The 27,371-nt window shown below is 42.2% G+C and overlaps 1 protein-coding gene and 1 pseudogene across 3 annotated transcripts in view; both read right to left on the bottom strand.

Moving 5' to 3' along the window:
• Positions 1-1,718: 1,718 nt before the first annotated feature.
• Positions 1,719-27,371, bottom strand: part of CDK15 (cyclin dependent kinase 15) — a 92,052-nt gene continuing 66,399 nt past the window's right edge. The window contains exons 11-13 of one of the 3 annotated variants that reach the window (XM_033230687.1): positions 24,908-24,956; positions 12,531-12,670; positions 1,719-1,861 (exon numbers count right to left, since the gene is read on the bottom strand). In XM_033230687.1, the coding sequence (XP_033086578.1) occupies positions 1,755-1,861; positions 12,531-12,670; positions 24,908-24,956 (296 nt within the window). In that variant the 3' untranslated portion in view covers positions 1,719-1,754. Of the gene's footprint in view, positions 1,862-3,211; positions 4,209-12,530; positions 12,671-24,907; positions 24,957-27,371 lie in introns of those variants that run through there. The other 2 variants (XM_033230688.1, XM_033230689.1) reach the window with 2 other exon arrangements.
• Positions 19,291-19,612, bottom strand: LOC117094647 (annotated as a pseudogene).

The following is a 27,371-nucleotide window of genomic DNA, read 5'->3' on the forward strand; positions in this document are numbered from 1 at the left end:
AGGTTATCTCCCTACCTTCCAGTTGCTTAAGAAAATAAAATAGGCCGGGCGCGGTGGCTCAAGCCTGTAATCCCAGCACTTTGGGAGGCCGAGACGGGCGGATCACGAGGTCAGGAGATCGAGACCATCCTGGCGAACACGGTGAAACCCCGTCTCTACTAAAAAATACAAAAAACTAGCCGGGCGAGGTGGCGGGCGCCTGTAGTCCCAGCTACTCGGGAGGCTGAGGCAGGAGAATGGCGTAAACCTGGGAGGCGGAGCTTGCAGTGAGCTGAGATCGGCCACTGCACTCCAGCCTGGGCTACAGAGCGAGACTCCGTCTCAAAAAAAAAAAAAAAAAAAAAAAAAAAAAAAAAAAAAAAAAAAAAAAAAAAAAAAAAGAAAATAAAATAACAACAATAGAAATAATAATAATGTTAATGGAGCACCACCATCTGAGTCCATTTCCATTAGTGTCTTTGATAATTTTATGAAGGGTAAGCCCCCCACTTCACAGAATGTGGCTAAAGTTCATTCTGTCCTTTAACTAGCAGGTTTAAAATAATACACAGTAAAAGCTCTGCTCTAGAGAATATTTTGCTTGGGAAATATCATATTATATCACCAATTGTAATTCTAAATGTGTATTGTCAAAATACAAACTTAGGTATTTCATAAAATGCTCTGAGGATCAGCTACAATTTTAAAACTTCCCTGCTCTTTGAAGACAAGACAATGATCTTGGAAGAGCCAGGAAGCAGATATCTTTAATGTGTATATGCCTTTAAATCACGACAGCCAAAGATAGAGATCAAAAGAAAGAATGAAGAATGAATCCAGCCATGTGAGTGATAGTGTTCGGGGGTGTGTAGGGAGAGGCCAGTAGTTACCATCTAGGCCCCTCGGAAGCATGGCCAAGCTGTGGTTGTCAAATGGGTGGCCAAATCACAGGATAATGCTTGTGATTTGGGATATAGCCAGGGTCACCTAACGGGCGGGCAGGCTGGTTGGCAGGCTCTGCAGGTGGGCTCTACCTTGATTCCTCTATCTTGATTCCATCTACCATCATGGAAGCCCCAGTATGGGAAGTGCTCTTGAGACATCTGCAGGGTTGTCTATACTATGGTGACTTTTGGAGTTGTCCCACCTGGCTTCCTGTGCCTGCTAGCAGTACTCATTTAAGGGGTATAGTGGCTTTGGGGAAATCATTCACAGCACCCCTTCCTACTCAAGATTACCCTGGAAGGTAATTTGTGCCACAAAAGTGACCAACCATCCTGGTTTACCCAGGACTGTGCCAATTCTAGTACTGAGCATCCCACAGCCAGGAAACCCCTTGGTCTTGGGGAAAACTTGGACAGTTGGTTACCCTTATCAGGACAAATTTTGCCCTGTCAGTTGACAGTGAGAATTCCCTAGTTAAGGGAAAACAGTTCTAAGCCTTCATCCCACCTGTGTCAGCTGAAGATTTCACACTGATGAGGAAGCTTGGAAGTTCTGTCTTAGGAACTTTATCCCTGCTCCAGGAGTGGAAGAGACAGGCAATGCATGTAATTATTCTCTTTGCCCAGCCCAGGCAATGGAGGCCTGAAGAGGCAAGACCACCTGTCCTAGAGCTGGTGAGGAAGAACTAGAAATAGCACAGAGGTGCTCTGAATCCCTGAGCAATGTCCTCTCCACCTGGCACCAATTGCTTTTCAATTTTGTCCACAAGGAACCTCACTGTTGCAACCACTTACCTGGAAGAACCTTGGTGATCTCGCCCTTTCTTTTCATCAGCATTTGCTAAACTGGGCTGGGTGGTGACCTTTCTGGTAGGAGGCCAAAAGGTCACACATTTCTGGCTTGAGCCTCACTCCTGAAACTGTAAACAAAGACTCCTCTGTCGGAATGAAAAGAGAGAAGCACCAATATGTTATTTCCTGGGATCTTTTGTGGTATATTTTTGTCTGTTGTAATATTTGTCACCTGAAGAAATGTCAAAGCATGAGCCAGACTTATTTACTAATAATTCATACTGACTCATAGATGATTCACTTTACTGAATCCAATAGTTGGCAAGTGCCTTCTATTTAATTCAATTTAATGCATATTTACCAAGTGAACACTTGTGCAAGGCAATATGCTATGTGTTGAAGATGATAAAAATAGGAATAAAACTGGGAGGAACACACACATACACATACAAACAAGGACCAAAAGTGAGGCACAAACAAAGGATTATGATAACCCCTCCCTCCAAGTCTATGGACAAGGAGAGCATAGACAAGGTGCCCTTTGAGACCTGAAGGATGACTATGCCCTCCATAGTGAAGGACTGCCAAGGAGGATATTCCCGGTTGAGGGATCAGCATGAGAAAAGACATGAAGGAAGAAAAGTGTTTGAGGGAACTGCAAGTCATCTTGCATGGTTAGAACAAGACAGACTGGGAGATAAAGTTGGAAAAGTGGTTGGAACCAGATAGCGAAGGGAGCTAATGTCACGTCAAGGAGTCCGGCCATTAGAGGGAGATGTTAGTTAGAAAGTGATAGGCAAGGAGCATCACGCTGAGCTAGATACGTTTTAGAAAGTTTCCAATATTATTAGATACATTAGGCAATTTTTTTTTTTTTTGAGACAGAGTCTCGTTCTGTTGCCCAGGCTGGAGTGCCGTGGTGTGATCTTGGCTCACTGCAACCTCCGCCTCACGGGTTCAAGTGATTCTCCTGCCTCAGTCTTGCAGTAGCTGGGGTTACAGGCAAGCACCACCACATCTGGCTAATTTTTGTATTTTTAATAGAGACAGGGTTTCACCATGTTGGCCAGGCTGGTCTTGAACTCCTGACCTCAGGTGATCCACCTGCCTCAGCCTCCCAAAGTGCTGGGATTATTGGCGTGAGCAACGGTGCCCAGCTGGAAATCTATTTATATAGACTCTAAGGTGCAACTTCCAAATTGAAAACAAAAACAAAAACAACAAACAAAAAAAAAAACAACCATTTGAAAATATATATATTACCTTTGATGTCCAAATCAGGTATTTGGTTAGCTCAGAATACTGGCAGTTCGCATTTTCCCAAGTGCCTGTGTTTGTTAAGTGCCTGCTACTCCTGAATGCTCACTACACTAAAGCTATGGGCCAACTCCTCCAAAAGTTGGCATTGCAAGGGGTTTATCTGAAAAGTGGGGAAAATAAAACTTCCTGGCAGATTACTGTAAGTTTAAATGACAATAGATGCAAAACACCTTGTGTTAGTTTCTGATACACAATATGTTTTTAATAAATGGTAGCCATTGTTACAAGTATTAGCACAGATATCTGAGAAAAATAGCAAGAGGCAGCAGCCACATTGTCGCCAAAGCACATCCACAAAATTTGCTCAGGGCCCCCTTCCACTTGGGCATTGCTTTTCCCAGGTTCACAATTTGCATAAACCTGGGTTGCTCAAAATATGTCACAATTTAACAAAAAGAGAGACTTCTGTCCTTAGTGCACCAAAAGCATAAAATGCCTTAATAATACTGTTTGCTGGAAGCTGCTCACACCCAAAGGGAAGAAACAAACTTGCCAGCTCTGCCTTGCCTGGCCTAAACGCGTGACCTTAAATGCTGTGGGTAATCTGGGGTCTGGTCTTCTTGTATTTGGAATCGCATATTGGCTAGGCTGGAAAGGGGAGCCATCATACCATTTGTTGATATATATAAGACTCTTTCACAAGGACATTAAAATATGCAATTTTGTATTCTACTTTATTTTAGATCTTGTCATAGTATAGACAGTTAAACGGCTAAAATAAACAGTGTGTATACTTTACCGATTATTCTCAAATCAACTCAAATCCAAACCATTTGGGGAACTTCTCTCCAGGAGAAGTATCCTCTTGCCTTGGGGACAGTGGCATGAAAAGCTGGGATTTCCCTTCGGCTTCCTTGCCCCTTAAAAGCAGCAGCTCCTCAAAAGCAGGGAGAGAGAGAGAGAAAGAGAGAGAGAGAGACATTATCTGGCAGAACATGCTGGGAAGGCAACCGGTTAATCAAAAGGATTCCAATTTGGCCGTGGACTGCCAGACTCTCCTTCCCAACTCATAGAAAAAGAAAAAGGAGGAAGAAAGAAAGAAAGGGAAAGAAAAAACGAAAAAAGCTGTACACGGCTCTCTTTCAGCAATCTCACAAATGCAAAACCTTCCACTCTGGTGGCTCCTCATTAGCTTCCCAAGGCTGACAGCATAATTATCGCAGCTGCTTCACGCTTAGAATAAATAAATATGAAAGTGGGTGTTTAAAAATTTTTTGAGAAGGGAAATTCAGTCATCTAGACAGTCGGCAGGACAAGTTTATTTAAAACTTTTAGATTCTTATGTATTTAGATCATTTCGGAACGAGATAATGAGATAGTTGTCTTTTTAATCTAATTGAGTTCCTAAGCTCATGGCTGTTGGCTGTCACCCCTTTCAAACTTTGCTTTAACTCTCCTTCCTTTAGAAATCCGATCCTGGTGTCTCCATTTACTCTTCCTGGGCTGATAACCCGACGAAGGCTCAGTGCACTGGAGTGCAGAAAGTGACCTAATGGGATTGAGGGGCTAAATAACCTTTCACAGGAAACAAGATAATCAGATCTCTTTTACTTGACCATAATGGCTAAAAGAGAAATCACAAGCAAACAAAAAAAAAAAGGTTGAAAATTCAGCTATCATTTCAAAATGTCTTGTAATCTTCCGTGTCATGTGGTTTTTGCACTACTCTCCCACATCATCAATCCATCAGCTGGAGATGCTTAGTGCATTTAATTATTCAAAGTGCACACATCCTCGTGATTATGCGGTAATTTTAGCTCATGTGTATGTATAGCGGCTTCATATCTTCAAAGCCCAGAGGATCACACAGCACTTTAAATTGAAGTTGCTAACTAACACGAAGTGCACTTAAAACTCTGACTAGGGGCACAGTACACATACATTTCCGATTAAAGCAGATGATCTTTCCTTTTAAAATTAATTATGCCTATTTATTTTTTCCTTTCCCTCCTGCCCTTCATTCTCCCAGGACCAAATTTATATGAATCCTTGCATTCAGTGAGTTAAAAGCATTATAAAAATAAATATTCTGTCAATCTGGGGTAAAGAAAACTAGTGTTAACCCATCGTGCAGATGGAGAAACTGAGGTTTATGAAAGCCAAAACACATTATGTCGGGAAACAAAAAAAGAAGAAAACTCAGGTCCTTTAACTCTCAATCCCCAGCTCAGACTGCCTGTGCTGTTTTGTTTTAACCTATTCTTTTAAACAACTAAGACAATATAACACCAGTTTAAAGAAAGCTCCGAGAAAGGAAAAGAAATGACCTACAACCCCGCTAAACTAGAAGAGCATTTTCATTTTGTACACTACCTTTCGGTTTTGTTCATGTGCATATTAATTTTCACAGGTCAATTGTAATATGCAATTTTGTATTCTAGTTTCTTATAGCTCATGTTATAGCATAAGAACTTTTATAATATCATAAACTTCCATTAATGATCATTTAAAATGGCTACATAGTACTGTATGTTGAGTCAATACACCAACATTTGTCCAATTGGTTCTCTGGTGTTTAACAGTTACATTGCTTCTTTTTATTCAAAAAATTTTAAAACATTATAGACAACACTGCAATGAACATTTTCATTCATCTAGGTCTTAGGGTTTTTCCCCCTATTCAATGATTTCTCTGGATAATTTCCAGGAACAAAGGCATAGGGTATAAGGGTATGATCATTTTTATGGCTCCTGATATGCATGCTATAATACTTTGCAAAAGTTTCACTACCATCAGCAGAGAATCATTTTACCATAATCTCACAAACACTGGGAGCTATTAGATTACAGGAAAAAATAACTAATTTAACGGTTATTTGTACTTTTCATCCCTAGTAAAGCAGACGATTTATTCCACGTGTTGCTGTGCTCTTTTTGTTTCCTCTTGTATAAATTGCTATTTTATGCCTTCACCTCATTTTCCATTGGATTCCTTGATGTCTTCTTATAAAACTGAATGAGTTTCACCTGAATGAGTTACCGGTGGAACAAAAACAATTATCACCACTGATTAAGAAATCTTGGCCGGACCAGGTGACTGATAACCTGTAATCCCAACACTTTGGGAGGCCGAGGCGGGTGGATCACCTGAGGTCAGGAGTTTGAGACTAGCCTGGCCAACATGGTGAAACCCTGTCTCTACTCAAAATACAAAAGTTAGCTGGGCGAGGTGGCACAGGCAGGTAATCCCAGCTACTTGGGAGGCTGAGGCAGGAGAATCGCTTGAACCTGGGACATGGAGGTTGCAGTGAGCCAAGATCATGCCATTGCACTCCAGCTTGGGCAACAAGAGCAAAACTCCATCTCAAAAAAAAAAAAAAAAAAATCTTAAAACTCAAAGCTGATTGCATATAGTATTACAAGAAAAGAAAAGAAAAGAAACTAAGGTAAGATGGCACTGAGGAAGAAGTTGGTTCTGGGGCGTAAATCTCTATTCAACATAAATTGAGCCCTCTTAACTGTGAGATATTAAACATGCTACCTGGGGATGTGTGGAATCTTTCCCAGAAAAGCTTTAACATAAACACAGTACATGAGAGAGTGGGAGGAGCACAGAACTGGGCATCAAGATCTTGGTTCTAATCTTGGTTTTGCAGCTAAGTTCCTATGTGATCTTCAGCAAGAACAATGAATGGTAAGAAAGGAGTAGCTTTTAGGAGTCGGATTTGAAGTAAAATCTTAGCTCTACAACTTTCTAACTGTGTGACTTCAAGCAATTACCCTATCTCACTTCCAGCTGTCTAATCTGTACTATGAGGATAACAATTCCAGCCTCACCAATTAGTACACAGATTAATAATTTATATAAAGCATATAGATGTCCAATAAAAGGCAGGTACGATCATTCTTCCCTGGGCATTAGTGATTCATCTGTATAATGAAGGTATGGAAATAAGTAGTCCTTATAAATAACTCTTTTCTGAATTATTTATCTTTACTTGGAGACTCAGCCATGAACGTAACAAATTTAACCAACTTAAGGGCTTGGTAGGGCTGAGGGACTCAGTTTTCCCAGACTTCTCCCAGCAACACAATGCTATGCAACCCCATAAATCATGTCTCAACCCAGTATCTCCTTTAATATATTGAAATGGATTGAGAACAACTTTGTGCATAGAAGGTGAGGAAGTATATTATGGAGGACATCTCCAAATTTGCTTCTTAAGGGCTGATTGATGGAGGATTCAAAAGGTAGACAGATGGATCTGAGTTATGTTACAAACTCCTAGAAGTAGCATAGTCAAGAGAATGACTGAGACTCTTCCTTCCCTCTTTTCCAAAATCCCCAGTCCCTGAAACCTGGCCTCAAAGAATGACAAAATATTCTAGTTCAACTTTGAATAGAATAGACAATAAAACCAATAAACAGAATAGGTTTGAAATTATGTGGAAGCATTTAGAGTGAAACTAAGCTTGATTAGTACATGTTAAAGAATGTTTAAATTGTTGCAAAAAGGCATACGATGGTAAGAAAAACTACAATGGTATATGAGTTAAGACTGAGCCACTATTATTAAAAATAAGACAACTTCGGAATGATCTTAGATGGTATTGAGAGGAACGTGACATTCCTTTCCCCGTATGCCCTTCCTCCCCAATCATCCAGACCCATCATCTTTCAAGGCCCACTCACAAAATCATCCTGGATCCCCACAGCTGGAGTTAATCTCACCTCCTTCGAACACTTAAAGTACTTTATTTGTTTACTTGATCTGCAGCTGTTTATATATTTGTCTTATTTCCTAAAGGACTGTAAGCTCTTTGAGGACAGGGTCCATGACTAATTCATTTTTGTATCCTTTAATATCGCACCTCATAGACACTCAGTAAGCCTCCAATGAATGAATGGAACATGATTCTCCCACCATGCAAGAAATTTGAGTCTAAGCTGCCTCCATATTCTCAGACATAAGCAAAAGAATTGGAACAGATTCAGAAGAGAACAATAAAACAAAATGACTAAAAAGTGGGAGAAACAGAATTTGCATTCAGAAACAAAGGTTCAAGGAATTCAGCCTAAAGTGGCCTTTGGGAAGTGATATCATAGGGATCTTCGAATATATTAAGGAGATAACACTCAAAGAAGAGGCCTGAAGTTCTTTCATTGAACCAAAACAAAATATGACTCAGATTTTAACAGGGTAATGGGGCATGCTAAAGAACTTTCAGAGTATAGATATCGGGGTGGTGTGTCAAAGGTAGAGGTAGATGCCATGCTTTCTTCCATCCCTGTGTGTACATAAGTATACGCTAACAATGAGGCCTGTGGTACAGCATTTTTGCAAAATTACTTGTGAAACAATTGCAAGCTTTTAAGACTTTTTCCCCCTAAGATGCTAAAACTCGTTCTAAAGGAGAAGGGGATTTAGTTCAGGAAGGAATGGGAGACTCAAGTATGAGACTTGGCTAACAAGCAAAATGGGACCAACCCAGAGAGAGAGAGAGAGAGAGAGACAGCCTTTGATGTCCTGACGATCAAGGACCATGGCTTAAGGACCAGACTCTTAAATCACGTGTCATTTACTGCCTCAGATAAAAAATACTTTTCTGGATCAGTGTCTGTAGTTCAAAATGGCTAGGTTCCAAAATCAGTCTTAACTTTCCAAGGGTAACATTTGGAAGGTTTCCTGCAAGAACAGAGCGGAGCCAGTTCTGAGAAGGGGCAGCTTAATGATTTTCTACTACCCCCACCCCCAAATCATTAAACAGTGTTCCTTTCCCAGAGCCCAAGTTCATGCTGAGGGCAAAGGGAATTAAATGAAGAAGCTGAACCTGCAGCTAAGATTAGAGAGTTGCCAAGGGCCTAATTTTAGGTCCTAGCTGCTCCAGCTGACGTCCTGCCCTGCTGGCTCAGCCACAAGGACCACAAGTGTGGCCATAAGCCGATGTCTGAGTGGGAAGAGAGACTCCCTGGCCATCTGCAAAAGCAATTAGCTTGCCGTTGGCTGTGTTTTGAGAGGGACTACCAATAATTTCTCCTTCAACAAGTGTTTCTTCAGGTGTTCACGAGTCAATAAGGGAAAATGTCAGAACTTGGCAGAAGTTCCCACACGCTTGCCATTCTAATATTCACACTTTTCCACTTCAGGTGCTGTCCAAAAAGAAACTAATCCTGGAATTCCTGGTTTTCATGGCAGATAACCCCCTGATAAATGCCCTTTGACTCTAAGCGTACTGCCACAACCTAGGGAAAGGGTTGTTCGGGACTTCTCAGCGTCATGAAAATAGAGATGGACTGGAACAATTCTTTCATTTTGTGCGGAATTTCTATGCCTCTCCTGCACTGGGATTTAGGCTGTCCTTCCACTCTCCACATATTTCCCAGTCCCAGGCTTTATGCTTTAATTGTCTTCTTTAGAGGGCAGACAATAAGAGCTGGCATCTTCCAGATCAAAGGGGAAACAGAATGTATTTTAAGGTGACAACTCTGTTATCCTGCAACCAGAAGAAAACCAGAATAATAAAATGATATAAATATAAGCCCTTAAATAACTGTATACTAAAATGCCACCAGAGAGCAAAATTTCTCGCATAATTATGGCAGAGAAACTCTCCTTACACATCATTCACAAGAACATGCCGATTTTTGCACAATTCTCATGCCTGGGGCAGCCCTCCTCAGGGATGGAGTTTCTATGTCCCTGCAGGGTGGGAACTGTGATTACCCACTGGTACACTCTGTCTGCAAAGGAGGCTGTTAATAAAGGCTCATTGCCAGGGGCAATGAAAAAGCAGGCTGGCACTGCCAGGCCAAGGACCGCATCTCTTAGTAGATTATGTGCTGGTGGTGAGGGCCACTGTCACGAAGGTGCACAAACCAGCCCTGGCTGCTTCTGTCTCTTCCTCTATTTTTCTTTCCTAGTAGCTTTGCTTTTTCTATCTATTTGTCCATCTGTCTCTATACATATTTCTACATGCCCACCACCCTGCCACACACATACACAAGCACACACATATGCTCGTGCACATGAGTGCACGAGCACACACACACAGAGGCACACACACCCAATCTTGCCCCCGCCTTCCCCTGTCTCTTGGCACCGGCCCTTTCATCTTCTCCCTCGGGGATTCGAGATGTCGCTGCAGGAAATGCTTGTCCGCCGAGGCAGCAGCAGCAGAGCCCTGTGGCTTTGACAAACCTCATTTAATTGGGAGGAAGCCAGGAGAATTTGAAAGAACTGAAACATCCACGAAACTCCTTTTATCAGGCATAATTTAAACTCTGCATGGAAAAACCCCTATATGTATAAAGAAAAGTCAACTTCCCTCCTGCTGTGAGCACTCCTGGTCTCCCCTCCTAGTGCAGGCAGCCTCCTGCAAGATTCCATCTTTTCATTTTTCTAAAAGTGTCAAAGTAGATTTGGGCTCTGTGACTGGGTGAACAGGGAAGGAATACAGATTGTTCTCTCTCTCTCTCTGTCTCTCACACATACACACCCCCCCGCACGCACACACATACACACACATACACACACAACCCTAGACATCCATGCACCAGGGCCCCTCTGTTGGTGTCTTTGCTGTTGGGTCAGCCAGGAAAAATCAAAACCCACGTTTCTAACAACACATCAGTTTGGACAGTGAGTGTTTCTTCCTAATCAACCTGCGTCAGGCAAAAGCTGGAGCCTAGAAAACTTTGAAGATCCCCAGCAATTCTCAGCATGTGGAATAACAGATCCTAAAGGAGGGCCAATGGGGCAAGTTTTTTTAAATGGAGAGAAGGGAGAGTGTGTGTGTGTGTGCGTGTGTGTGTACATCCAAGCATGTACACTTGCATGAAGTAGTAGAGTTATAAGTCCCAAGCCTGAGAGGAGAAAGCTGAAAAGGAACAATCTAGAAGCTTGGACTGGGAAGCAGGGATTGGGATGGGAGTGGCCGGGGAGGAATGGGGCTGAAGTGGGGGCAGAGGTACCAGGAAGGGAGTGAGAATTGTGGATCTGCCTGCAATGTCTTTTGTTCCACCCATATGCTAACCCCTGCCTCTCTCCTCCTTCCAAATTCCACTTCAGATTCACCTCCAGTCTAATCCATCTCATTTGAATTATTCTTGTTCCTCCAAAGAATTGCCTTCAACACACACATAGTCTCTGCACATCTGCAGTTGATTATGCACAGATTTTTAGCTGTTTAGATATGATTTGTGCTGATATGTGTGCGAGGGTGCCCCGTTTCCTCTTCCTCGCCTTCTTTTCCTCCCACTTCGTAAGATCCTGGAGGCCAAGGACAAGTCTCTTGTTTTCCTCCACTTTTTATAGCACTTAATATGTTCTTGACACTTAATGGCAATTTAATAAATACTAATGACTGACTCTTTCTACAGGGTTAAGTAAGACATTAACCTTAGTTGTATGATTATGGTTATTTTTGGAGATCCTAAATGACTCACTTTAGTCATAAAATAGAATGCCTCAACAAGTCCCAAACTAAGCGCTTTGGACTGCTACAGGATGATGTCCTAGACACAGAGGAGCTGCGTCTGCAAACTCTGGCAAGGCGGACCAGGCTGTTTCCACACCTCTTGGGCAGTAGTAGCTCCTCACCCTGTCCACATCCTTATCTCACTGCACCCCATCACCACTCCCCTACATCCTTTCCAGTGTCCTCATCCCAGTCCCAGCCCTTAGGCCCTCCCTCCTAAGCTTTCTTTTCTCTGGCTTAGGACTTCTAAAACCAACCCTGGCTGCTTCTCTCTCTTCTTCTGTTTTACTTTCCTGGTAGCTTTGCTTTTCCTGTCTACTTGTCCCTTGTTCCTAAAACTATTTTTAGCTGAATGGTGGATTTTTTCAAAGAAACCTCACCTAAGGATAGTCCCCCATGACCACTGCCCACATCCTCCTGTAGCCCTTCCTGGCCACAGTCCGAGAAACATGACGGGAGTTCCAACCACATGATCCCTCAGCAGATTTCAGATTTGGAAGATGACTTCAGGCCCAGGCAGCAAAGGCTGGTTCCAGGGTAACTTGTGTTTACAGGAGGTGGGCAGCCTGGGAGGAGGCCTCCCTTCCCCCAGCACCCCACCCCAGCACTGCCTTCTGCAGCTTGCTGTTACCAATCAAGAAAGGCCCAGCTCCCTCTCAGGACATATCCGCTTCACCTATCATCTTACTCTCTGCAGAAATGGAGAAGAGTCTTGTTAGAAACACTGGTGTGGTTTCCTGGCAGATGGTAGCTAAGGCAAACAACTCAGAGACAATGTCCATCTCATCCAATTTCTGAGTGTAAATGTGTAACTGTGAAATGTCTGGATCATTACAAAGGGGTCCTTGTAACCTCTCCCTACCAGCGCTTCAGAGTTTGAGAGAAGCTCATGCAAAACTCAGACAAGATTGGGTCCTATCTTGCTTCTCCCAGGCAAATGGATCTCTAACTTCACTCCTGGGGGTAAATGCTATGATTCTCCGGTGCTGAGGCAAACTACTTAAGACACCAAGACTTACACACACAGTCACGCACACGCACTCACGCACGCACACAGGCACACACTTCCTGGCTCACCATCGGGAAGCTGGTACAGCTGAGATGGCAGGGCACTGAAATAATCGTGAACAAGTGCTTCCTGGGCGGAGACGCGGTCTCTGGGAAAGCCTTTCAGCATCTGGGAGGCCAGGTCTTCAGCTTCAGGAACCCTGCCCAGCCTGGAAAAGTGGGGGAGAAAAATAGAGTTTCTCCAGCAGCCTCCCTTCTGAAAAACAAAGGGAGAAAAACAAAAAGTAAAGAAAAGGAGATGGCTAGACTTAGATTTTAAGTAGAATTTTCCTGGAATTGCTAAAATTGATGGCAAGTGGAAAAGTAACCCCCATACTAAACTCTGACTGTCCTGTTACTAAGTTAAAGGGGAAAAATATCCTCATTCTATCACTCAGCTCCCTTGCCCTCCACCGTGTGTCTGGGCACCATGTACACATAAAAGACACCGAAATATATTATAAACAGAAATATATAATAATATATATTATAATATATAATATTATAAACATAAATATATAATCAAGGATTCTTTTTGGAGGAACACTGCAGCCCAACCAAGTAGAAAGGCCTGATTCAAAATATGATCGAACTCTGAGAGGTCGAGGCAGGCAGATCACTTGAGGCCAGCAGTTTGAGACCAGACTGGCCAACATGGTGAAACCCTGTCTCTACTGAAAACATAAAAATTAGCTGGGTGTGGTGGCGTGCACCTGTAATCCCAGCTACTCAGGAGGCTGAGGCATGAGAATCGCTTGAGCCTGGGAGGTAGAGGCTGCAGGGAGCTAATATTGCACCACAGCACTCCAGCCTGGGTGACAGAACAAGACTCTGTCTCAAACAAACAAACAAAAAACATGTTTGAGGCTCTGGACTCCAAGGGTGGCAAGCACAGAAATCTGGAGGGGGAAAAGCACAGAATTCTAAAGAGGTAATTCTGGAGGGTGAAGTTTGGGTAGAAAATACACTTGTTTGCAGCATTTCTGAAGCTCAGCCAGGCTTATTAGCTAGAAAACTCTCTTGGTTCCCCTAAGATGGAGCAGAGGAAGAGAAATAGTTAAGTACTTAAATCACAGTAAGGATAAATCCTCAAGTTGACCTTATGTTAAAATATATATCTGGAGACGAGCAAATTCATTTATTGAGCAACTACTCTGTGCTAGTAAGTGGCTGGCTTTGGGAGACACAGGACAAGACTGTCTTCTGGCAGCTCAGGTAGAAGAGTCAGATGTTCACCAAATTATCACACAGATGTCTAAGTACAACTGTGAAGAAAAGAATCCTATGGTTTGACTGTTTGTATCTCTCCAAAATTCAAATTTATGTTGAAACCTAATTACCAAAGTGATAGTATTAGAAAGTGGGAACTTTGGGAGGTAATTGGGTTATAAAGGAGGTTTGAGAGAGCCCTTTTGCCCTTTCTGCCCTGTGTAGACACAGTGAGAAGGTGCCATCTGTGAAGCAGAGAGCTCTTGCCCAACACCTAAGCTGCTGGCACCTTGGTCTTGGTTTTCCCAGGCTTCAGAGCTGTGAGAAATACATCTCTATTAATTGGCAATTACCCAGTTAAGGTTAGTTATAGCAGCCCAGGTATAACATTTTGGTTCTCCTGAGATGGAGCAGAGGCAGAGAGATAATTAAGTACCTGAATCACAGTAAGGACAAATCCTCAAGTTGACTTTTTTTTTCTTTTTTTTTTTTTTATTATACTTTAAGTTCTAGGGTACATGTGCATAATGTGCAGGTTTGTTACATATGTATACTTGTGTCATGTTGGTGTGCTGCACCCATCAACTCGTCAGCACCCATCAATTCGTCATTTATATCAGGTATAACTCCCAATGCAATCCCTCCCCCTCCCCCTCCCCATGATAGGCCCCGATGTGTGATGTTCCCCTTCCCGAGTCCAAGTGATCTCATTGTTCAGTTCCCACCTATGAGTGAGAACATGCGGTGTTTGGTTTTCTGTTCTTGTGATAGTTTGCTAAGAATGATGGTTTCCAGCTGCATCCATGTCCCTACAAAGGACGCAAACTCATCCTTTTTTATGGCTGCATAATATTCCATGGTGTATTTGTGCCACATTTTCTTAATCCAGTCTGCCACAGATGGACATTTGGGTTGATTCCAAGTCTTTGCTATTGTGAATAGTGCCGCAATAAACATACGTGTGCATGTGTCTTTATAGCAGCATGATTTATAATCCTTTGGGTATATACCCAGTAGTGGGATGGCTGGGTCATATGGTACATCTAGTTCTAGATCCTTGAGGAATTGCCATACTGTTTTCCATAATGGTTGAACTAGTTTACAATCCCACCAACAGTGTAAAAGTGTTCCTATTTCTCCACATCCTCTCCAGCACCTGTTGTTTTCTGACTTTTTAATGATTGCCATTCTAACTGGTGTGAGATGGTATCTCGTTGTGGTTTTGATTTGCATTTCTCTGATAGCCAGTGATGATGAACATTTTTTCATGTGTCTGTTGGCTGTATGAATGTCTTTTGAGAAATGTCTGTTCATATCCTTTGCCCACTTTTTGATGGGGTTGTTTGTTTTTTTCTTGTAAATTTGTTTGAGTTCTTTGTAGGTTCTGGATATTAGCCCTTTGTCAGATGAGTAGATTGCAAAAATTTTCTCCCATTCTGTAGGTTGCCTGTTCACTCTGATGGTAGTTTCTTTTGCTGTGCAGAAGCTCTTTAGTTTAATTAGATCCCATTTGTCAATTTTGGCTTTTGTTGCCGTTGCTTTTGGTGTTTTAGACATGAAGTTCTTGCCCATGCCTATGTCCTGAATGGTACTACCTAGGTTTTCTTCTAGGGTTTTTATGGTATTAGGTCTAATATGTAAGTCTCTAATCCATCTTGAATTAATCTTCATATAAGGAGTAAGGAAAGGATCCAGTTTCAGCTTTCTACTTATGACTAGCCAATTTTCCCGGCACCATTTATTAAATAGGGAATCCTTTCCCCATTTCTTGTTTCTCTCAGGTTTGTCAAAGATCAGATGGCTGTAGATGTGTGGTATTATTTCTGAGGACTCTGTTCTGTTCCATTGGTCTATATCTCTGTTTTGGTACCAGTACCATGCTGTTTTGGTTACTGTAGCTTTGTAGTATAGTTTGAAGTCAGGTAGCGTGACGCCTCCAGCTTTGTCCTTTTGACTTAGGATTGTCTTGGCAATGCGGGCTCTTCTTTGGTTCCATATGAACTTTAAAGCAGTTTTTTCCAATTCTGTGAAGAAACTCATTGGTAGCTTGATGGGGATGGCATTGAATCTATAAATAACCTTGGGCAGTATGGCCATTTTCACGATGTTGATTCTTCCTATCCATGAGCATGGTATGTTCTTCCATTTGTTTGTGTCCTCTTTGATTTCACTGAGCAGTAGTTTGTAGTTCTCCTTGAAGAGGTCCTTTACATCCCTTGTAAGTTGGATTCCTAGGTATTTGATTCTCTTTGAAGCAATTGTGAATGGAAGTTCATTCATGATTTGGCTTTCTGTTTGTCTGTTACTGGTGTATAAGAATGCTTGTGATTTTTGCACATTAATTTTGTATCCTGAGACTTTGCTGAAGTTGCTTATCAGCTTAAGGAGATTTTGGCTGAGACAATGAGGTTTTCTAAATATACAATCATGTCATCTGCAAACAGGGACAATTTGACTTCTTCTTTTTTTTTTTTTTTTTTTTTTTTTATTATACTTTAAGTTCTAGGGTACATGTGCATGACGTTTATATCATGTATAACTCCCAATGCAATCCCTCCCTCCTCCCCCCTCCCCATGATAGGCCCCAGTGTGTGATGTTCCCCTTCCCGAGTCCAAGTGATCTCATTGTTCAGTTCCCACCTATGAGTGAGAACATGCGGTGTTTGGTTTTCTCTTCTTGTGATAGTTTGCTAAGAATGATGGTTTCCAGCTGCATCCATGTCCCTACAAAGGACGCAAACTCATCCTTTTTGATGGCTGCATAGTATTCCATGGTGTATATGTGCCACATTTTCTTAATCCAGTCTGTCACAGATGGACATTTGGGTTGATTCCAAGTCTTTGCTATTGTGAATAGTGCCGCAATAAACAAACGTGTGCATGTGTCTTTGTAGTAGAGTAATTTATAATCCTTTGGGTATATACCCAGTAGTGGGATGGCTGGGTCATATGGTACATCTAGTTCTAGATCCTTGAGGAATCGCCATACTGTTTTCCATAATGGTTGAACTAGTTTACAATCCCACCAACAGTGTAAAAGTGTTCCTATTTCTCCACATCCTCTCCAACACCTGTTGTTTCCTGACTTCTTAATGATTGCCATTCTAACTGGTGTGAGATGGTATCTCATTGTGGTTTTGATTTGCATTTCTCTGATGGCCAGTGATGATGAGCATTTTTTCATGTGTCTGTTGGCTGTATGGATGTCTTCTTTTGAGAAATGTCTGTTCATATCCTTTCCCCACTTTTTGATGGGGTTGTTTGCTTTTTTCTTGTATATTTGTTTGAGTTCTTGGTAGATTCTGGATATTAGCCTTTGTCAGATGAGTAGGTTGCAAAAATTTTTTCCCATTCTGTAGGTTGCCTGTTCACTCTGATGGTAGTTTCTTTTGCTGTGCAGAAGCTCTTTAGTTTAATTAGATCCCATTTGTCAATTTTGGCTTTTGTTGCCGTTGCTTTTGGTGTTTTAGACATGAAGTCTTGCCCATGCCTATGTCCTGAATGGTACTACCTAGGTTTTCTTCTAGGGTTTTTATGGTATTAGGTCTAATATGTAAGTCTCTAATCCATCTTGAATTAATCTTCATATAAGGAGTAAGGAAAGGATCCAGTTTCAGCTTTCTACTTATGACTAGCCAATTTTCCCGGCACCATTTATTAAATAGGGAATCCTTTCCCCATTTCTTGTTTCTCTCAGGTTTGTCAAAGATCAGATGGCTGTAGATGTGTGGTATTATTTCTGAGGACTCTGTTCTGTTCCATTGGTCTATATCTCTGTTTTGGTACCAGTACCGTGCTGTTTTGGTTACTGTAGCTTTGTAGTATAGTTTGAAGTCAGGTAGCGTGATGCCTCCAGCTTTGTCCTTTTGACTTAGGATTGTCTTGGCAATGCGGGCTCTTCTTGGTTCCATATGAACTTTAAAGCAGTTTTTTCCAATTCTGTGAAGAAACTCATTGGTAGCTTGATGGGGATGGCATTGAATCTATAAATAACCTTGGGCAGTATGGCCATTTTCACGATGTTGATTCTTCCTATCCATGAGCATGGTATGTTCTTCCATTTGTTTGTGTCCTCTTTGATTTCACTGAGCAGTAGTTTGTAGTTCTCCTTGAAGAGGTCCTTTACATCCCTTGTAAGTTGGATTCCTAGGTATTTTATTCTCTTTGAAGCAATTGTGAATGGAAGTTCATTCATGATTTGGCTTTCTGTTTGTCTGTTACTGGTGTATAAGAATGCTTGTGATTTTTGCACATTAATTTTGTATCCTGAGACTTTGCTGAAGTTGCTTATCAGCTTAAGCAGATTTTGGGCTGAGACAATGGGGTTTTCTAAATATACAATCATGTCATCTGCAAACAGGGACAATTTGACTTCTTCTTTTCCTAACTGGATACCCTTGATTTCTTTCTCTTGCCTGATTACCCTAGCCAGAACTTCCAACACTATGTTGAATAGGAGTGGTGAGAGAGGGCATCCCTGTCTTGTGCCAGTTTTCAAAGGGAATTTTTTCCAGTTTTTGCCCATTCAGTATGATATTGGCTGTGGGTTTGTCATGCTAAAAACGCGCAATAAATTCGGTATTGATGGAACGTACCTCAAAAGTTGACCTTTTTTTAAGGGTTAAGATAGCCTCCATACCTGACCTAGAATGGGAAGAGGTGGTCAGGAAAGGGTTTCTTGAGGAAGTGGCATTTGAGCTGAGAGTTGAAGAAAGGAGGGCAGGCAAGAGGCAGGCCTTGCTGACAGGGGTCTGTGGTACCCACACAGACCCTAGGGTGGGAGGGAGAAGCCAGAGTTTAAAGAAGGGAATCAAGGCCACTTGGCTGGCCCAGGACAAAAATGGGGAGAGAGGCCTGACATGAAGCTGGGGAGGGTGGTTTGTGGGTCTTCATGTTTTCTATTTACTTACAATGCTTGAAAGTCTTTGCTAATCTAATGCCAATCATTTACGTACACCCAACTCCACAACACACACAGAGGTTTATAACTGGAAAGGCACAAGAGGGAAAACTGCACATCCCAAAGGGCAGCTGCTCATGGGACTGATGTCTGGCATTCAGAATTAAGTTGTGTGGCCCTGAAACACCACAGCAAATCCCCAGTTAAGCAGATATAGATGGGCTTGCTTAATTTCAAATACACCTACCGACTTAAAGCAAGAAAGATCAGATATTCTTTCCCTTCCAGGTGCCACAATGCAGAGATGCTGGAAGTCCTGGCCCAGAATTGTAATTTACCTAATTTTTGCATAAGATTTGCGTAACAAATTTGGGCTATTTGATTCCCAAGACATGAAACTGTTTCTGCAAACAGATAACCACCTTCAAACTCAGGAGTAATTGCTTCATAGACAAGATAGAGAAGAAATTTGCAAATTTCCAAATCCTTGCAAATTTCCAGGCCAGTTAGGAGAAAAAGGAATCAGGTAGAAGTCTACTCATTTGCTGTGGTCTGAAGAAGGTCTGGCAGATATATTTCTCATCCAGTGATCCAGGGCATCCTGTCCAGCAGAGGTTTTGTTTTTTTTTTCTTTTGAACATAAACTCAAGATTTTATTGTCTTCACAATAAAAGATGACACTTAGAACTGGATCAGTTGGCCCTCTCTCTTCTTATCTCCGCCCAGTTCAAAATGCTTGCATCTTTTAATAGCCAGCATTCTCTTAGATCTGCAGTTGGGTTACTCAAGCCTTAGCACAATCTTCTTTGTAGTTTTAGCCTTTTTCCGGAAAATCGGCTTACTTTGCCCACCATAGCCACTCTGCTTCCTGTCATACCGCCGCTTTCCCTGGGCATAGAGAATCCTTGACCTTCTTGTACTGTGTCACTTTGTGGGATTGGTGCTTGCCACACTTCTTACAGAAAGTCCAGCGGGTTTTAGGGACATTAACCATGCTTGTGTGAGTGCTATCGGCACAGAAAGCAGGCAGAGCTTTTTTAGGGCCCATGAAATGGAGGTTTGGAAGAAGAATGTTAGTACAAATCACTAGAGCCTAGGATCCATCTGGAAGGAGACTCAGGGGAAATCTCATGAACAAATTTTAGCTGGTCCACCCACACTATTGGGTGGTGTGGTGAAGTTTGTGCCAAAATTGGGCCCTGAATCCAGTTTCTGCAGGCTTCACGCTTTCTGGTTAAATACTAACTTCTGGATGTGGGGAGAGCAGGTAGGTGGTGAGAAGCAATGCATCTATCAGCTTCCATCTCCACAGTCCCACCCCAATCAGCGATTTGTTCTCCTGCACACTCCCCCAACATTAACCCATAACAGGTGGCTCCTGAACTGCCCTGTAGTGGGGGCTGAGGGGCTGCAGTCTGATTGGACAGGGAAGGCTGGGAGACCGGTTTTAAACTTGTGTTAGCAGGGCAGACATATTGTTTTTACTTAGACTGTGTTTATGTAGTGTCTGGGGAAGCCAAGAAAGGCTAATGGAGCTTACAGGGATATTAGGGGCACCCCTTTTCTTATAAGAACAGGTTATTTGGCCAAGTGCTGTGCCTCACGTCTGTTATCCCAACACTTTGGGAGGCTGAGGTGGGAGGATCGCTTGAGCCCAGAATTTGAGACCAGCCTGGGCAACATGGTGAAACCCATCTCTATCAAAAAGTACAAAAATTAGCCAGGTGTGGTAGCATGCACCTGTAGTCCCAGCTACTCCGGGGGCTGAGGCAGGAGAATCACCTGAGCCCAGGAGGTCGAGGCTGCAGTGAGCCATGATTGTGCCTCTGCACTCTAGCCTGGGTGACAGAACTAGATACTGCCTCAAAAAAATAAAATAAGAACAGGTTTTTGTTTTTGTTTTTTTTAAACCAGGTGAATGAATAAAAGAAGAGTAGGTACTAATCAGTGACACAAGGACCTCTTTTTTAGGATTTCCATTTCAACCAAGAGAACCTACCCTCACCCTCCCCACAGGGTTGTTTCAGGGCTTCTGGTAGTTTCTGGACTTGTTCCAGTCTCACAGCCTCTGAACTATGACTGCTGCACATTGCTTCTCTTTCTCCTTCGCCGGCAGAGGTGGTCACCAGGGCAAAGTGGGCAGGTGAAGGCTCTTCCTCCTAGGAGCCAAGTGTGTGTCGGTCTCCCCTGTACAAGCCAACTCCACCCCACATGAACACAAACCTTCACTGGCAGCACTAGTAGCAGGACCATTGGCAAGCGTCCCAGTGATTGCTGCCTTGCTGTTGCACATTGAGCTCTTTTTGCGAGGCGGAGAAAAGAGTCCTGGGAGAACAAATGTTGCTTTTTGGGCGCAAATGATTTACTGACATCTTCCGTGTTTGTATCATTACGCTTTTTCCTGTCACCTATGGCCTTGCTTGCTACCAATTGCCATTACTCTCATAGTTGTACACATGGCTACCACCTCTAACTTCCACTGGAACAATTATCCACTGGTTACAACCCCTACTTTAAAAATAAACATTGGCATAGAAAAAAATGAACATCACAAATGTTAATTTGCCTACCAGCACCTTTCCGTATAAGCTAAATGTGAATTCCTACTCTTAGGTTTGTGAAGTTAACTACCTACCAAACATGCCAGGAGTATCTTGCAGAGGTGGGAAAACCCACCCACCCAATTAATGAGAATCTGCTATTGAAGATAAAGAATCCTATGATAAATCACTCCTTCCTTCTAGTAACATTTCAAGAGGTGAGAATGTTCCAATGCCAAAATAATTCATACTTATTGCAGTGTACTTATTGAGAAGGAAAATTATGACTAGCCCTTCACTCTGAGATAATCCTCTTTACTCAAAGATAATCACCATTGCTTGAGGTCTTTGTTTTCTTCAGTCCTTTGCTTTTAGACAGGTATAGTTTTTGTTTCACAAAAAAATGGGATCATACTATACATGCTCTTATAACCTACTTTTTCCATTTAACTACCTTGATCATCTTGCCATAACTTTGAATCACTTTCTAGGACATAATTTTACTGGCTGTTATCATTCGATTATGTAGGCATACCATAATTTACAGAGCTAGACTCCTATCTGAGTTGTTTCCTTTATTGTTGGGATGGAGGTAGTACTATTAAAATCATGCTGTAACAAATATTCTCAAAGAGAAATCTTTGTGGGTTTGTGTAATATTTCCTTAGGATAAATTCTTAGAATTGATGTTCCGTGGTTGAAGGATATATACAACATGTTAAAGTATTTGATTCATACTATCAGCCAGAAGAGCTGTACCAATTTCCATTTCTGCCAGCAGCCTAAGAGAGTGCTCATCCCTGTGGGCAAGGATAATAAATTCATTCCAACCCACCTGAATTGCCACAGGCCCCATTGCTTATAAAAGTCATAAAAATAATTAAAATTGTATATCAATCCTAAAAGATGTGCTGGGGGCCAGGACGGCTACATGTAATCTTAAAAGTCCAGAATAGAAACACAAACAATAAGAAAAAATGAAAATTGAGTTTTGTGACTGTGTAAAACACCATCTAGTAACCCATCACTCCCTACTTCTAAAATCTGGTTGTTCTCAGGGGTCTGGGACAGCAGTTTTGATTTCCTAGCACAGCCTGGCTCTGAGTATAAAAGTCTCCCACCCATACCACTGCCACTGACCTCCGAGGTGCAGGACAGGCTGGTCAGTATGAGCTCAACTGGGTTCTTTGGTTTTCCCCCTAGACCTACAGGAAGAGGAACAGGGCAGGGATAGAGTAGGCACTTTTTAAATGTTCTCAGTTTGGGATATAGTAGATGCCCACAGTAAGAAATATATCCAATACTAGGAAGAAACATTGCAGAAGCTGTCCTACAATTTACCAATCAATCTAAAAAGTGAGTGTGTACCTATTAGGCCCACAGTAATGAGATCAGCATCAAACCTCAAGCAAGCCCTGGGGATTCATCTGCAGGCCTGTGAATGGTTCCACCACACCTCTGTAGGGATTGTGTAGAAAAGCCAGTGACACTTTGGCTGCTTGTTACTCGCCACATCTGCAACCTGATTCAACGGCCAAATCCACAGAGACCTGGGTACCAGATGAACCCTGGCTCTACCACTTACTTAGTTGGACTAACTTGGCCAAGTTACTTAACTTCTCTCAGCCTCAGTTTCCTCCTCTTTGACCTGGCAATGACATCCGTACGGATTAAATGTAATAATATATGTAGCACCCTGCTAGGTACATAGTATATATCCCATCTAATATTAACCCTTTCACAGAGCCCTTCCCAGAGCCAAGAATTTTCCCATGTGACAATCTAGGCTAACGCTGCCAATGGAATTTTCCATGATGATGCAGATATTCTATTTTTGCTCTGTCCAATATCATAGTCACTACTCCAATGTGGCTACTGAGTCCTTGGACTGCAGCTAGTGCAACATAACTGAATTTTAAATTTAAGTAAATTAAAAGTTAAACAGTCACATGTGGCTAGTGGCTACTGTATTAGACAACATACCTCTAAACACCTCTAAACATTACTTCCCTTTTTTTTTTTTTTTTTGTGATGGAGTCTCACTCCGTCACCCAGGCTGGAGTGCAGTGGCACGATCTCAGCTCACTGCAACCTCCGCCTCCACGATTCTCATGCCTCGACCTCCTGAGTAGCTGGGACTATAGGCACATGCCACCATGCTCGGCTAATTTTTTGTATCTTTAGTAGAGACAGGGTTTCGCCATGTTGGCTAGGCTGGTCTTGAACTCCTGACCTCAGGTGATCCGCCCACCTTGTCCTTCCAAAATGCTAGGATTAACAGGTGTGAGCCACCGGGCCCAGCCTGGACATTACTTCCTGCATTAAAGATCTGAGCAGAGAAGCCAGAAGTCTGAGAAAAGGTGAATACATATTGCCAGGGGACAAGGGAAGGGGCAGAGCCCATGGGTGCTGTATCGTCAGAAAAGCCAGAGAGATAATCAGAGAATTCAAGCCTTGCTCAGCCCTAGAAAGAAAGGCTGGTGGGGTGATAGCAGGAGGCTGGTGAACTATCTTCTGCCATGGGACAGGAGCAGCTGCAGCAGCCGCATGGAGTAGTAAGATGGTTCTCAGGTTGAGAGGTGCCATTTACTTTGGAAGCTGATAGTGACATGAAAGAAAGCCACGGGGCAGTGCTGAAATCCACATATCACTAGATAGAGAGGAGGGAGCCTGACTATACTGTTCAAAAGAACATTTGCACGTCTTGAATGAAGTGATAAACAGCAGTTTCCTAGAACCTGTCTCCAAAATAAAGGGGAGTTTCAGGTTATACAGTGTTTTTGAAAATAAGAGTGGAGGGTGCAGATGTCCTGGAGAGACCTGTCCCTCCCAGTGAAAGATCCTCTGGTAGTCCACAGTTCTATATTCCCTACCTATTTTACTCTTTTGTACCCTGAAATTTACTCAACGTGGAGGCTTTTTAAAGGATATGAACAGTAAGAATGAAGAATTCAAACGACTTTCGGTTAAGTTAAATTCTACCATATTTTCAGGGAAAAACAATGTTCAAGTGTTCAGTCAGGATCTTGGCCAGTGAAACTCTTCCACTTCTCCCCACCTGCAAGAGTATGTTTTTCTTTGACATTTGAGCTCGTCTCCCCTGTCTCTGATGTTTTCCTCACTGCCCTTTTTGCCTCCTCACTGAAGCAAAAAGAACAGAGCCTCGGCTAATTACTCTCAGATCAAATAATACTGGTTATTGTAATTGGTCATTGTCCGAAAACACTGAGTTCTTCTTAGCCCGGAGGTTGCCTGGCACAGCTTAGTTAGCTAACTATTCCCGGAATGTCTCTATTATCTGTTTTACTTTGCAAAAGAAACTAGGGATTTGTTGAAAGCTGGTAATAAAAGTCTGCCCTGGTCTGAGCCGAGACTGCGTAGAGAGGGCCTGGGAAAGCATGACCCCCATGAATCAAGTTGCCCCCCCTCCAATAGCCACTCAATGATGTTATTTGGTTTCTCTGTGTCAGAGAATAATAAACCCACTAGGTTTTCTTGCAGACCAACACTCCCTGTTCTCAGGGCCTGGGGCATGGCTGAGGGACACAAAACAATTTTAATGACCAAACTCACTGAAAGTAAAATGGTTCATAGAGAAAAACTAACAGACTTGCAGGGGTCTGGGGCTCCCAGAGGCATCTTCCTACAGCTTAGAGCCCCCACATGGAAGTGCTCACGGGCTGCTGTTCAGTGGACTGAGATCCAGGGAAACGTCTCTCCAATCCTGCTTAACGATCTCTTCCTGAGGTAGTACTCACCTGTTCCAGACAACGTGAAGGCTTCGAGGCGTAGGCAGCGGGAACCATTCTGGAAAGGATACAGAGGGCGTTAAAAAATAAAATCAACCCGAAAACCCAGTTGCCAAATATACTGTTAAATTCTAAATGCTCTTCTTGGCTTGGTGGAAAAAAAGGATTCAAGCATCAGGTAGGCTACCGTGATTTTTAAAGCCTCATCTCCTGCTAAATTTTTATGATTTGGTGAAAGGTCACTCTTATGGGTAGAATTATGTGCTCTCAAAATTCACATGTTGAAGTCCTAACCCCAACTACTTTAGAATATGATCTTATATGGAAATAGGATCGTTGCAGATGTAATTAGTTAAGATGAAAGCACTAGGGTGGGCCCTAATGCAATTTGACTCGCATCCTCCTAAAAAGGCAAAAAAAATGTGGACTGAGAAATAGATGTGCATCAGAGAAGGTGAAGTGAAGAGATTCAAGGAGAAGATGAGCATCAACAAGCCAAGGAGAGAGACCTGGATCAAACTCTCCCTCACACCCCTCCCAAGGAGCCAACCCCACCAACACCTCAATTTCAGACTTCCCAGTCTCCAGAACTGTAAGATGATACATTTCTGTTGCTTAAACCACCCAGTCCGAGACTTTGTTACAGCAACTCTAGCAAACTAATACAGTCAACATATTCAGTAAAGTCAGCAAACATTTGTTTAACATATACTGTGTGCAGAGCATGTACCAAGTGCTGGGAAGAATACAAAACAGATCAAAAGAAACCCCACTACTTCTACAGAGCTTACAATTCATTTGGGAGAACAAGTATATGTGCGTGAAATGTGATGAATAATGAGGCAGTCTTAAAGACTCAAAAGTGGTAAAAAAAAAAAAAAAAAAAAAAAAAAAGTCAGGGGAGCCAGGCATGGTGGCTCTTGCCTGTAATCCCAGCACTTTGGGAGGCCCAGGCTGGAGGATTAGTTGAGACCAGGAGTTCAAGACCAACCTGGACAACATAGTGAGACCTGTATCTACAACAACAACCGAGCCTGGTGGCATGTGCTTATAGTCCCAGCTACTTGAGAGGGTGAGGTGGGAGGATCACTGAACCTGGGAGGTTGAGGCTGCAGTGAGCTGTGATTGTGACACTCACTCCAGCCTGGGAGACAGAGCAAGACCCTGTCTCAAAAAAAAAAATAATAAAAATTAAAAAAAAGGGGGGAGCTAATTTTGTATGTCACTTGTGGTAAAAATGGAAGTGAATCCTGGCTTGAATATTCCTAAATAGGTGATAATAAAAATTGGAGCACTCTACAGCATTTATATTTGGGTGTACGTGTTTCTATGATTCTTAGTATTGATAACATTTAACCCAAACAAAAACCATCCTAAAAGGGAATGATTTCTCATTCACTTAAGAAATACTAACTGAATGCTTCTTCCATGTAAGGGCTGTAAGAGTTGCTGCAGGGGAGGCAAGTTGATGGATGCTCTTCATCAAATTTCCTTCATTGTCCACTCCAAATTGAAAAAAGAATATTTCAACTCGCATTCAAAATGGTATTTCTGCCTTATATTTTTCTTAGGCCTGAAATTTAACTATTTTGTTTATTAGTTTGTTTAGAGACAGGCTCTCACCCAGGCTGGTGAGTACACTAGCGTGATCATGGCTCACTGCAGCCTGGAACTCCTGGCCTCAAGTGATTCTCCCATCTCAGCCTCTGGAGTAAAAAAAAAAAAAAATTATTTAGAGATGGGAGTCTCACTTTTCTTTTTGTCCAGGCTGGTCTTGAACTCCTGGCCTCAAGTGTTCCTCCCATCTTAGCCTCCCAAAGTGCTCGGATTACAGGCATGAGCCAACGTTCCCAGCTATTATTTTGGTTTTAAAAATCTCTTCCTCCAGTTCCTATATAAATGGAATAAACCAAGGTTGTTTATCACAACAAAGAATTTAATTATGGTTGGCCAAAAATTAATTTGATAATACTCATGTATTCACGTTGGTGCGCACATAGATCTGGAAGGCTACTCACTAGATAGTGGTGGTGGTTACAGGGGCTTACCCTTTTTCCTTCATTGCCCATTTTCTCAAACATTTTTGAAATAAAGCATATACAATATTATTTTGCAATTTCAAAAGGAACTTCAATGAAAATTTGAACTTATAGTGCTAAGAGTTGTAGAGTGAAAGGAGTGATCAAAGTGACTTCAACTGAGTTTTCAAGGGCAGGTGCAATCAAATGTGAACCTCTCTGCTGGCATTTTATAGTCCCAGGTGGGCACTACGGGAAGTACTTGTCTAGGTTATTTACTCTCTGTTCAGTATTATTTTGTCTAAGTTCAAAATAACCAGTAAAGATAAGAATATCTGGCATTTGTTTAGTATGTTTCTCTTCAAACCACTTTCTGCTGCCTATTTACAGCTCTTCCCTGGCCAAACAAAATCAAAATATTTCCTCATTCAGTCATCTCCCAGTTTCAATCAACA

This window comes from Trachypithecus francoisi, unplaced genomic scaffold (genome assembly GCF_009764315.1).
Source record: "Trachypithecus francoisi isolate TF-2019V2 unplaced genomic scaffold, Tfra_2.0 Lachesis_group13, whole genome shotgun sequence".
Lineage (NCBI taxonomy): Eukaryota > Metazoa > Chordata > Mammalia > Primates > Cercopithecidae > Trachypithecus > Trachypithecus francoisi.